The sequence below is a fragment of the Dama dama genome, chromosome 18 (genome assembly GCF_033118175.1).
Source record: "Dama dama isolate Ldn47 chromosome 18, ASM3311817v1, whole genome shotgun sequence".
Taxonomy (NCBI): domain Eukaryota; kingdom Metazoa; phylum Chordata; class Mammalia; order Artiodactyla; family Cervidae; genus Dama; species Dama dama.
In genome coordinates this window covers 101,811,409-101,824,406 of record NC_083698.1, presented here as the reverse complement: position 1 = coordinate 101,824,406, position 12,998 = coordinate 101,811,409, and the positions used below count along the sequence as shown (strand labels likewise).

Below are 12,998 nucleotides of genomic sequence, written 5' to 3'. Positions count from 1 at the left end.
AAACCCAGAGACTTTAATTTCTTTTTCATTGCTTATTTTGAAGGACGTTAACTAATTCCTCTTTCTGACTTTTAACTCTGTCATTCACTTCTGATTTGATTTTCCTCCAATCTATTATTTCTCATCTACATTCTTGGGTAAATTTCCTAAATTCTCCTGCCCCAGTACTAGTAAGATCACTTCAAGTTTCTTGCTTACAATTTATACTCTTCTTTCTAGTTTTCCTTTCTGGAAGAGTTTGTGATTTCTAGGGCTTCCCTGGTGACTCAGACATTAAAGAATTTGCCTACAATGCAGGAGACCCGGTCTGATCCCTGTGTTAAGGAGATCCTCTGGAAGAGGGCATGCAACCCACTCCAGTATTCTTGCCTAGAAAATCTCACGGACAGAGGAGCCTAGTGAGCTGCAGTCCATGGAGTTGCAAAGAGTCAGCTGAGTGACTAACACTTTCACTTTCACATGTAGCTCACCCTCAATTCTACATTTATCTCCTAGCCTGTGTGCTCAGTCACTTCAGTTGTGTCCAACTCTTTCTCATGAACTACCATGTCTATCTCATGGACTGTAGCCCACCAGGCTCCTTTGTCCATGGGATTTCCCATGGAATACTGGAGTAGGCTTCATGCCCTCCTCCAGAACATCTTCCTGACCCAGGGATCGAACCTAGGTCTCCTGTATTGCAGGTGGATTCTTCACCACTGAGCCACTGGGGAAGCCCCTTTATCTCCTAGACTTCCCTCCAAAGCTCCAGATGCTTTTCCCAACAGCTTAACAAGTGTTTCACAAATATCTCACCAATGTCTCAATTCATCTCCCTGCATGCTGTATTCATGTCCTTCCTGACAGTGAACTAAAGTGCACCCACTCTTCCAACACATCATGATTGATTTTTTTTCTTCCTCCTTACCACTCCATAAAATAAATCCTCATTTATTTAATCCTCAAATAAATAAATCTTTGTTTTATTATTATTTTTTTTTTTTGGTAAATCTTTGTTTTAATTACACATCTTCTAGCCTTCACTTAGTGCTCATTCACACTTGTTTGCCCTCATCAATCTCACTTTATGAAGTGTTAACAGCTTCTTTGTAAATTTCCCGGATGTAAGCTCTACCCACTCTACACATCCCTACACACTGCCTCCACATCAGTGATGCAAAATACAAATTTATTCGCATCATTTTCATGGACAAACACATCTAAGATGCCTAAATGTGCACAGAATTAAGTTCATCCTGAGTATAATTCCCACACAATCCACAATCTTATCCTGTCTTATTTCTAAATTTCATTATCTTTTGATTATCATATTTTATTAAAATAGCTGAAATATCTTTCATTGAAATGTTACCTGATTATTTTTAACCCAAGACTACTATTCATTTTTAAACACCATGTCTTATTTCAAACTTATTAATATCAAAATGCACCTTTTATCCACACTCAATGTAGTCCCTTCTGGGACTCATTGTAGATAAAGAAAATAGAAGTAGCATCAGCATTTGGAAAGCCAAATGAAGGAGGAAATGTGTTCATTGGATGCTTTTAACACTCCCTGAAGTTAATACTGTCTTCATATTACTTTGTGGTCAGCTCCAATGGCCTACAGTGGAGAATGAACTAGTGCCTGAGAATGTCCTTCATCCCTCACCACTCCTATCAGGAAGCCAAAGCATGGTCTTCTTAGCCCAAACTAATTTGTGGAATATGTAGCTCTCTAAACACGGTTTTTCATTGAGATCAAATAACTAAGAGAACAATCTGGGAATATTTGTCCATTCGTCTGTGTAAACAGAACAACAAAACTCATAGTGCAGGGCTGGGCATACAGCTGATATTCAAAGCCAGAGTTAAACAATGACCACAGCTAAGAGCCTGATCTATCTGGCTCTTCCTCCTGTAAAAGTCATTTTCTTCTCAGTATTGTTTTAATTTTGGCTCATTCATATCTATTCCAGGTTCATAATGCCCCTTTAATAAAAAAAAATCCTATTTTACATCTTTTGTGTCATATCATGCTCACACTCAACAAATCTCAAATCCTATCTCTTTGTTTTGAGCTTTGCCATACTTACTAGGGTGAAAAGATTTCTGCATTCATAGTTCATATCTCTGATCCTCTAATCAGATCAGTTCTATTTCTGACCCTGTGGAAGCCTCTGTCTACACGTGATCCACTGTGGATATGTTAGAACTCTCACTCATTGATTAGTGCCAGACAAAACAGGCACGTCTCCTTCCATCTAGGTTTCTGTTGCTCTCTGAAGAGTACTTTCACCCCACTAGGTGATAGACCAGAGATTGGAGGGGTCCACACTCCTTGGCTCCTGTGTTAAGATCACCTGGGACAAGTTTACTTCATGGGCGAAGCTGCTGGCAAGTTCACAGATGCACCAGAATTGGCTCAGACACAAACCTAATGAGGTATAGCAGTGGCTAAATTAGCAATGTGGGCAGACAGATTCCCCTCAGGAGCCTTATGCTTTTGAGTGTTAATTGCTGCCTCCACTCCAAAACCTCAAGGACAGGGCCTCACGGCTGCGCTTCTTCTCCCTGTGCAATCCAGTCCTCCTCCGATTGCAGTCCACTGAAGCCTTAGGTCATCTAAAAACTCACTGAAGCCAGTGTTCTGATATTTTAGGATATTCTGCTACAGCTCAAACCGACTTTCTGCACTCAATCTCCCATCTTAGTGAGCAGTGACTAGGCCTGCGTCCACCTGGTGAAAGGCCATCTACTCCATGATGACTTAACTTCTCCTTCTGGAGATAGGAGAGCTGTTTTCATTCCCCTGAGATATGTGCTGAGGTGGCTAAGCTGTCATGAACACTACATTTTGAATGGATCTGAGTACACTGCTCATGATAACTGCAAAGTATAGAAAGATTTAAAACTCCAAATAAAATACACAACAATAGTTTTATGGTCTCCACAGAAAAAAAAGGAAAAAGAGTATCCAAATCCTTAAAACAGAGTTTACTTTAGAAACCTTTTCAAATTTTTGATAATTTATGAAAAGACTCAATGTAATTCTGATGGAATGCAGTCACATTATCATTCTCTGATATATTCTTTAGACATCATACATCTGTTAAGTGAATCATTTATCCATTTATTTATTCACCTACCAAATCATATACCCAGTAATTCTTAACACTACCATTAACATAGCCACTTATTTACTTAGCTGTTTATAACCTGCTCAATATTCACTTGTCCATTTGCTTAACTGCCAGTCCAACCATTTATGCATTCCCTCCCTCACATGCCAATTCATCTCTTTACCTAATATACATTGATTATTTGCCAGATCTTTTACTCACTCAATGTATTATCCTTCTGTTCATCCACATTCCATCATGTTCCCATGGCTTCTCTATTACAGCATCCAGTGACTCTGACAAAGATTATGTGATGTTCCAGGCAATAGAAAGGGATAGGAGAGAGGCTTCTCAGTCCTCACCTGATTGTCTACACTCCAACAGAATTGACAGACTGGTTGCATATTTTTTCTCAGGAAAGTTGGAAACATTCCTTTACAGTGAGGGTTCTGGGCACAGTATCCAGAACTTCACATCACTCCTGCTTTTCTCCCCTCGTACGCAGATAACAGCTTCACTTTCATTTTTCACTTTCATGCACTGGAGAAGGAAATGGCAACTCACTCCAGTGTTCTTGTCTGGAGAATCCCAGTGACAGGGGAGCCTCACGGACTGCCGTCTATGGGGTCACACAGAGTCGGACATGACTGAAGCGACTTAGCAGCAGCAGCATGCAGACAACAGAAGTGAACTCCCAAATGCCAAGCTTCTAACAAGGACTCTCAGCTCTCTCAGCTCATGGGGTCATACACAACTGAGTACAACAACGAAATTGTGATTTAAGGAGCCTCTCAGGTGTTTCTGATAGAGTGAAACACTTCTCAGGTGTTTCTCAGAGATTAAAATTTAAGAACTACTGGACCAGTTCACTCTGTAGACCACTGTCACATTAATCTTTGACTACAGCACTTTATTCTATAACTACTCACCTCACAATATTTGATCTAAAGTTTCCAATGAATTTAATCCCAGATCTCAGTCATCTGAGAGAAAAATTTTTTTAAGTCAAACACAGTCTAAGAGTTTTCATGCTTCTCTTCCATGTGAGCCCCCATGATTCTAAAATTCTTGCTCATCCCCAAATGGGAAATGCTCTCTCTTCTAAGTAGAAAGTTTATTTCATAGGTCTCTACCTAGAAGTTGAAATAGTTCCTTCAAGAAGCATTTGTGACAGACACACTAATATATTATCAATGTTTAGGCTTGGGTTTGTAAGAAGGGCATGAACATAAATTATTTGCTCCAAACAATTTGGTTAAGGTGCTTTGAGAAAGCTGGTTTGTCTGATTTAAAATTCCTTATTTCAAAAATCATCACTTACCATTGTTATATATTCCTGAGCTGTAAATTATCATCCACCTCCCCCACTTTTTACTTTATCTGTTAAAAACCCTGTTAAAAATTGAAAATATTAATACTCTGTTGCAGGATGTTCATAATACGAAGGCTGCGTCTGTTGCAGGGAAGAGGGGCAGATATAAAATATGAGAACTATCAGTACTTTCTAGTCAACTTTGCTGTGCATTTTAAAATGCTCTAAAAAAAGAGTCTACTTAGATAAAGTAATTGAGCTTGTTCTAGCTTCCACTTAGGTTGTAGAAAGCTGGAAAGAACATTGACTGTTTCCTAAAACAAGAAAAGTTTTGATAATCTACAAAATCATATCTTTGAAATCATCAGTAAAATGAGATTGCAGGGCTAACAAATAGCATGAAATCTTGGGAGAGACAGGTCCATCCAGAAAGAGATAGGATGTGAGCTCTTACTTACCTGGATGAGACCATGGAAGGAAAACAGAGCACCGCCCACCCCACCCCCCACCCCCAACTAGCCAGTGAGAATTGCTTTAACAAACTGCTAAAGTTCGTGTGGGGTACTGTGAGTATAGAATGGCTGAGAATCATGGCAAAAAGAGAAGTTCCCACGAATTGTCAGTATTTTCTCCATAGACTTAGAACTGTCCTCACAAGAATATTTGGGGAAAGTGGAAACCAGAGAAAACTTTCTTCCTGGGGCAGGTGGAGGAGAAGACAGCTGCAGCTTCTACAGCGAGCAGAAAGAACTCTCCAACCACCAAATCATCTCCATTATGGAACAAAAGCCTGAAGCCACCGGGGGAAGGACTACAACCCCTGTTTTCCTCAGAGACAGCTGAAGATTCCTTAAAGAGGAAAACAGAAAAACAAATAAATAAATTCCCATGCGGGGGTCCGTGGGATAGGAAGCTGCTCTGTGTTCAGATCATGAGCCATCTACCTTCTTACTCTGTAGAAGTGGCAAGACCACTGATATCTTACAGTGAACGATGTTGGATTTCATGATCTCCAGAAAGAAGATGTAGCTTTGGGACCAGGGACCAGGCTTGATCACTCTAGAGCTTCTGTGTAGCAGAGTTTTATTAAAGTAACAAAATGGACAGAGAAAGCTTCTGACAAAGACATCAGAAGGGGAATGAAGAATGTCCCCCTCACTAGTGTTAGCAAGGGAGTTATATACTTTTTTAAATTGGTTATTACAATTAATCAAAAGAATGTCTCAAGACTGTAAAAATTTTACCAGACCCACTCCCACAATTTACAGTTTAGGATAACAGGATTAGAACTTAACAATAGAAAGATCCTAAAAGACCCACTCCCATAATATCTCTCTTGAATCTTGAAGTTGCTTTGTCTTGTCCAAGTCTTTGCAATTCCATGGACAGTAGCCTATGAGGCTCCTCCATCCGTGGAATTTTCCAGGCAAGAGTACTGGAGTGGGTTGCCATTTCCTTCTCCAGAGGATCTTCCCAAACCAGAGACTGAACCCAGGTTTCCCACATTGCAGGCAGATGCTTTACTATCTGAGCCATCAGGGAAGCCTTCCCATAATATACATTCTAAAATAACAGGATTAGTCAGAAGGTTCTTATTAAGGAGAAGCAAGTCCTCGAGCAAGATACACTGTTACATTAATTAAGACAAAGCAATGTAGAAAAGAACATTTGTCCTTTTCTCCTTGAGAGCCCCAGATCCCTTTCTCCCTCTCAAGGGCTCTGGACCCCTTTCTCCTCCTCCTCTGGAACCCTGGACTTCTTATCAACCTACCTAGGAATTGACTCTCACCACTAAGAAAGCCCCAACCCTGAGACACGGGGTCAAAGCATGTGCCTAAGTCTGAGACCGACCCTGGAGAACAGAGAGTTGTCCCTCCATCACCAGACTAGCAAGAACTGAGGAACAAGTAGCAGCAGTTTACCGTGGGTTAGACATGGGAAAGATGTTCTGGACATGCAGTCTCACAGGGTAGCTTAAGACAAAGGGAGGAACAGGGACACTGCGAAAAACCCTCCAATGACTGAATGTTCCACAAGCTTAAAACTCACCATTCAAAAAACTAAGATCATGGCATCTGGTCCATCACTTCACAGCAAATAGATGGAGAAACAATGGAAACAGTGACAGACTTTATCTTCTTGGGCTCCAAAATCACTGTGATGGTGACTGCAGCCATGAAATTAAAGACTCTCGTTCCTTGAAAGAAGAGCTATGACCAACCTAGACAGCATATTAAAAAGCAAAGACACTACTTTGCTGACAAAGGTCCTCTAGTCAAAGCTATGGTTTTTCCAGTAGTCATGTATGGCTGTGAGAATTGGATTATAAAGAAAGCTGGGTGCTGAAGAATTGATGCTTTTGAACTGCGGTGTTGGAGAAGACTCTTGAGAGTCCCTTGGACTGCAAGGAGATCCAAACAGTCCATCCTAAAGGAGATCAGTCCTGGGTATTCATTGGAAGGACTGATGCTGAAGCTTAAGCTGCAATATTTTGGCCACCTGATGTGAAGAACTGACTCACTGGAAAAGACCCTGATGCTGGGAAAGATTGAAGGCAGGAGGAGAAGGAGACAACAGAGGATGAGATGGCTGGATGGCATCACCAACTAGATGGACATGAGTTTTAGCAAGCTGTAGGAGTTGGTGATGGACAGGGAAGCCTGGCTGCAATCCATGGGGTCACAAAGAGTTGGACATGACTGAGCAACTGAACTGAACTGAATAATAGAAAAAAAATGAATTTGTTGTTGTGCGGTGGATAACCCTAACACAAAACTCAAACTCAGCTCTACCCATGACTACATTGATTCCACAGTCTTCACAAAACAAGACTATAGGATAAACAGTAGAGATGTGTCCATTTCAAAGTATAATACTATCTATCTCACTGTACACACAAAATGTCTGGGTACCAATTAAAATTAAAGGTCAGAGAAAAAGGCAAGGAAAATTATACTGTACTGAACAAAGAAATTAAAAACCAGAATTAGATATACTTGGATTAAAGGAACTACCACACAGGGGGTTAAAGTAACTCTCATAAAGAAGTAAAGGGTCTAGTGGAAAAGATGGATGTTTTCATAAATTCTTGAGTAATTTCAATAGACAATTGAAAACTATGTGGAGGAATTAAATGGAAATGCTAAACAGAAAGGACACAGTCACAGAAACAAAGATTTCTTATGAGTAGCCTCAATAAAGCCAAGAAACAGTAAGAATAAAGATAAACCAGAAAAATTAGCAAAACTGAAGCACAAAGAGAAAAAATATACAGTGATAAAAAAAGAGTTAAGAGCCTCCCAGGGCTGTGAGACAACAGAAAACACTCACATATGTGAAACTGGAAAATCCCAACAGAAAACAGACAGAAGTACAAGAAATACTGAAGAGATAATGGCTGGGGGGAAAAATGAATGAAATCAAAGCACAAATCCAAGAAATTCAGCCAAATAGGATAACTAAAAAAATAAAAACATAAACACATGATATTTTAGTTGTATACAAGCCAAAAATAGAGTGAAATCACTGAAGGTAGCCAGAGATAAAAGATACCCCACATAGAGAAGATAAAGATCTAAGTTAAAAAGGAATTCTTCTCAGAAACTGTGCAAGGCAGAAGATAAGTGAATGACATCTTCAGAGCCCAGGAAGGGGTGGTGCGGACGATGTCAACAAAGAATCCTATATGCAGAACAAATATATTTTGAATGAAGGAAAAAATACAGGTACTTTAAGACAAACAAAATGAATGAGTACATTTCCACAGTCCTAGGTCATGAGGAATGTTGATGGAATTCTTCAGACTTTCTTGAAGAAATTATTCCCATTATAAACCAGGAAATATAAAAAATGGGATTGTATATTGCATCATATCAGAAAGTGTGGGAGCTATTGAAGATTACTAGTCATGTGGAAAAATCGTGTCCAATCTTAATAGATTCTGTGATAGGCTGAATTATGACCAACCCCCTGAAGATGTCTTTGTCCTGATTCTCAGAATGTGTGAATATGCTGCCTTTTATGTTAAAACTTACACGTGTTTTAAATTAAGGATCTTAAAGTGGAGACTATCCCAGATAATCTTAGTGGTCCCATGTAGTAAGAAGGATCCTTAAGAGACCACAGTGATGGGGGCAGAGACAGAAGAAAAGACGTAAAAATGGAGGCAGAGGATCAGACTCAGAGAGAGGTTTTCTGGGCTGCTGACCTTGAAGCTGGGAAAAGTGGTGACAAGCAAAGAAGTGGAGGCTGGTGAAGGCAGGGGGTCATGGGATGAAGAGTGGAGAAGACTCACAAGTGTATCAATCAAGCACAGAAATGAGAACCAGCATCTTCAGAAATTCTCCTTCTTGAACTGTCATACATATATTTGACATGTGTACACTTGTATTTTTCACTAATTTTTTTCTTTCATCACGTCCCCCTACCATTTTATATAGTGTGTTTTCATGGTGGTAAATTTTGTACTTCACTCCACAATTTACAGAACATTCACACAGGATTATGACATGTTAGAGGAGGTGGTAGATCCACAGAAAACCCTAATCAAAGAAAACAGGAATATTCCTCTGAAATCTCTTTTATCACATGATTTTACTTTCCTCCTTGTCCATTGCCACAACCTGAGTACAGATTCATTTTATGTCTCAAGAGGGTCATTAGAGCAAGCCCCTAGATGGTCTCCTGGTCTCTCATTTTTTCTCCTTTGACTCTTTTGCAAAAATGATGGTTCAGAAATGTAAATTTTATCAAGCCATGCTCCTGCTTAAAAACCTCTACTAGCTGCCATTGCTCTCAGATAAGGTTGAAAGACAATGTGGCATCAGTGCCCTCCATACTCTGACCCCTCATGACCCGCCTGCTTCACCCTCACTATGGCTTCAATCTTCTCTGTGCTGCAAGCAAGGGTTTTTGGACATTTCTGAACTTCCATGCTTTCCCAGTTCTGAGATTCTCACCAGTTGTCTGCATCTTTGTATGGATTGTTGTCCTCTGAGTAACTTTTCCTCACTTATCTGGTCTCCACTTGGACCTTTTCTGGTTCTTTCATACAGAAGACTCCTGAAATGACCCCTGGAGACTTGCTTTCTCTGTGACACTTACTATATTGTATTTTGTTTCATCATTTGTCATCTTTGCTCTAGGACCATGTTACTGCCAGAAATGCATCATGTTGGATTATTGTGTCTCAAAAACAGTTCATGGTCATACACACAGTATACACTCCATTAACATTCCTTAATTAACAGCAAGAGAACTTTAGCCCACTAATATTGACATGTTTGGGGATGCTTGCCTATAATACAAATTATAGGCCTAAATTACTTTAGGTAAAATTTGATATTAAAAAGGCCTTCAACTCTGCTCAAGCACTGAGATTTGTCCACAAGAGGAAGAACTGCATATCACCTGACTTAAAGAAGAGACAAGGGAAGAAAGCACTTTGAGATGTGTTCAAGCAGATGAACTGCTACCATATTCTTTCTCCCCTTCCCCTTCTTTACCTCTTATACGGTTACTTCTTCCCCTCCTTTACTTTATTTAGGCTTTCTGTCAGAGGCGAGGTCTACTCCAGGCTATTCCAAACCCAGCAGATTTATAACTAGGGCCCTGCAGTGTGTGAGGAGGAGCGATGGGAGAAAGGGTTTATATGGAGACTGGATGCTGACATGGGCGCAGTTGACTCAACTATCTTGATTCCCAAACTAAATGTGTCTTATTTTATATTAGTTGTGCTTGAGGAATCTGTCCTTTCATAGGTAACTACATCTTTGGTATCTTACACAATATTTCAAATATTACATGCTAATTTTGTATCTAAACCTAGAGAAAGAATTAGATTCTTTGTTCAGAGATTGGACAGTTTTAAATATATGAATGGCACCCCTTAGGTATGCATTAAAATTCCTCTTAAATTGTTTGTATAATATCAAGGAGAGACTAAAACTTAGCATCTCCTTGGTCAGTAATAGCCATGTGTACAAACGCCTTTAGTTACATCCTTTCTATGAAAAGACCTTTAGTTGATTCTTCCACTCAGTTACCTCCAGCACTCAGACAAGGCTTTATGTCCACATATCAGAGGCTTTGCATAAAACATTTTAATCAGCCTATCAACATTCACCTCAGAATAGCGATTTACAGAATTTCTAGATGCGGACACACACTCCATGTGTTATTTTCAGTAAGTCTAAAATGTGAAAATGCTTTTGTTCCCAATGGAAACATAATAACCTTCCATAAAATTTAGATAAATAAGCACAAGTGGTCCAAAGTAAGATTTATTAATAGATCCATGATTGCAAAAATATATTTCACAATAACAAATTATTTTTTCCATTAATTTTGGGTTAAATGAGTGGAGATTAAGTGCAGGAAGTTCTATCACAGCAGGGCTTAAATTCTCTGAACATCCTGCTGTGACATAACCTCCTACCCAGCATCACCAGTACATGTTCTGTCATCACCTTCCTGGTTGCCAGGGCAATGCAGTTAATTCTTCATATCAGAATTAAGTGACAGGCAAAGCTCTTTTCTCTAAGTGATGCTCTTACTTCAAGTTGCCAATTTTGACATTAATCCAGACATTAATCCTAGAAGCTTCTGCCAGGCCCCCTTCACCTCCTTATTCCTTAGACTGTAAATCATGGGGTTCAGTACAGGCATCAGAATGGCATAGAAGACAGAGATCAGCTTCTCCTGAAGCACAGAAGGGCTGGAATTGGGCTGGATGTAAGTGAAAATGGTCATGCCATAGCACAGGACAACCACTGTGAGGTGAGAGGCGCAGGTGTGGAAGGCCTTCTTTCTCCCCTCTGTGGACTGGATCTTTAGGATGGTGGAGATGATCCTGATGTAGGACAAGAGAACCAGGCAGAAAGGTGTCATCAGCAAGACAACACTAGAAACCATGATGGCCACCTCATTGGAGGAGGTGTCCACACAGGCCAGCCTGACCACAGCTAGGATTTCACAGGATATGTGATCAATATACTTGTTTGTGCACATGGCCAACTGAAAGGTGATGGTGGTCTGCACAAGAGAGTTGACAGAGCCACTGAGCCAGGATGTGATGGCCAGCCTAGCACAGAGCCCTCCGTGCATGATGACCGGGTATCTCAGGGGGTCGCACACAGCCACATAGCGGTCATAGGCCATCACGGCCAGGAGAACAAACTCAGTCCCCCCCAGGCCCAGGGAGAAGAATAACTGAGCAGCACAGCTCACGTAGGGGATCCCTTTATGTTCCGCAAGGAAGTGCGCCAGCATCTGAGGAACGATGCTCGTGGCGTAGGAGACATCCACGAGGGAGAGGTTGCTGAGGAAGAAATACATGGGAGTGTGGAGTCGGCCGTCCAGTCTGATCAGAAGGACAATGAGGACGTTCCCCAGCAGGGTCAGCAGGTAAGTGACCGAGAACAGGATGAAGAGAGCCGCCTGAGTGTCCCAGTCACTGGACAGGCCGAGGAGAATGAATTCTCTCGCCCAAGTCTGGTTATCTGCTCCCATGAAAAAAATGTGAGGTTATTAATCTGCAGAGAGAGACAAAAATTGTAGAAGCTGTTGAATTAACTGTAAGAATAACTTCTTAAAAGAATGCATACTGTATTCAACCTTCCAGCCTTAGCCAGATGTTTTAGAGTGTTTTCGGCCAAGATGGCAGGCCTGATTCTGGTATGTATTCTGTCTATTCCACACATGTAATGCAAGCCATTGCCTTCTAAAGTATAGAATGGTCTGAGGGAGTTCTTCATAGCCTGGCAATAATGCAGTGCAATTTTATATCCTTCCAATTTACACTAGCTTCCAGGACAAGAGAGGATGGTAGGTGACAATGAGAGGTAAGTTGACAATACTGATAAACATGTTTTGAAGTCAAGGATAACCCTACATAAATCTGCTACACCAAACATGAGGAAATGAATAAACAACCTACCAAAAAAAAAAAGATTCAGAAGTGGCACATGGATAGTACAAACAAGGTTAGTGTCTCATGGAGAGATCTGAAGTTAGATCTTGTTTTCATGAACTTACCAATGTGTGATTGGGTTAGAGATTTAAACTTTTATGTAGAGAATGTGATCATATTTTATAATTAGTATGTGTATTTAAGGTCAAATGTAAACAATTTATGAGGAAGTTACTTTTTGAACTATTACTGGTGGCAGGACTTTAGCAGAATAGGTACTGGTTGTAACCTAAGCTCCTCCCTTGGAGAGAAACAAACGTATTTCCCTCACTGCATTTCACCTTACACTCATCATTAGCTGGTTGTCCTAAAATACAAATGTAATTATACCTCTTTCACGCACAAACAAATCTTGTGATGTATAAGTGCTTACAGAATTAAGGACATCATGGACAGGGAGTGTCTGAATACTCATTCATTAGGAGCTGCTATATTTTTTTATTAATTTTAGCATTCATTATCATGCATGCTTTTTAGGGCAAAGCATTTTACTAAAATAACCTGTTAATATTTAAATACCTTCCTTTTCATGGATATGTCATCTAGTTATTTTTAACCCATCAGTGTGTGTATATATATATATATACATCTATCTATATAGGCAATTTCCTTCATT

General features: G+C 40.1%; 1 protein-coding gene across 1 annotated transcript; it reads right to left on the bottom strand.

The window, feature by feature from the left end:
* Window positions 1–10,968: 10,968 nt before the first annotated feature.
* Window positions 10,969–11,922, bottom strand: LOC133072937 (olfactory receptor-like protein OLF3). Its single transcript, XM_061166472.1, has one exon. The coding sequence runs from the start codon at window positions 11,920–11,922 to the stop codon at window positions 10,969–10,971; it is 954 nt and encodes a 317-aa protein (XP_061022455.1).
* Window positions 11,923–12,998: the final 1,076 nt, after the last annotated feature.

Excerpts from the sequence above, each read along its gene's own strand:
- LOC133072937 (XM_061166472.1), bottom strand. The coding sequence starts at position 11,922 with ATGGGAGCAGATAACCAGACTTGGGCGAGAGAATTCATTCTCCTCGGC.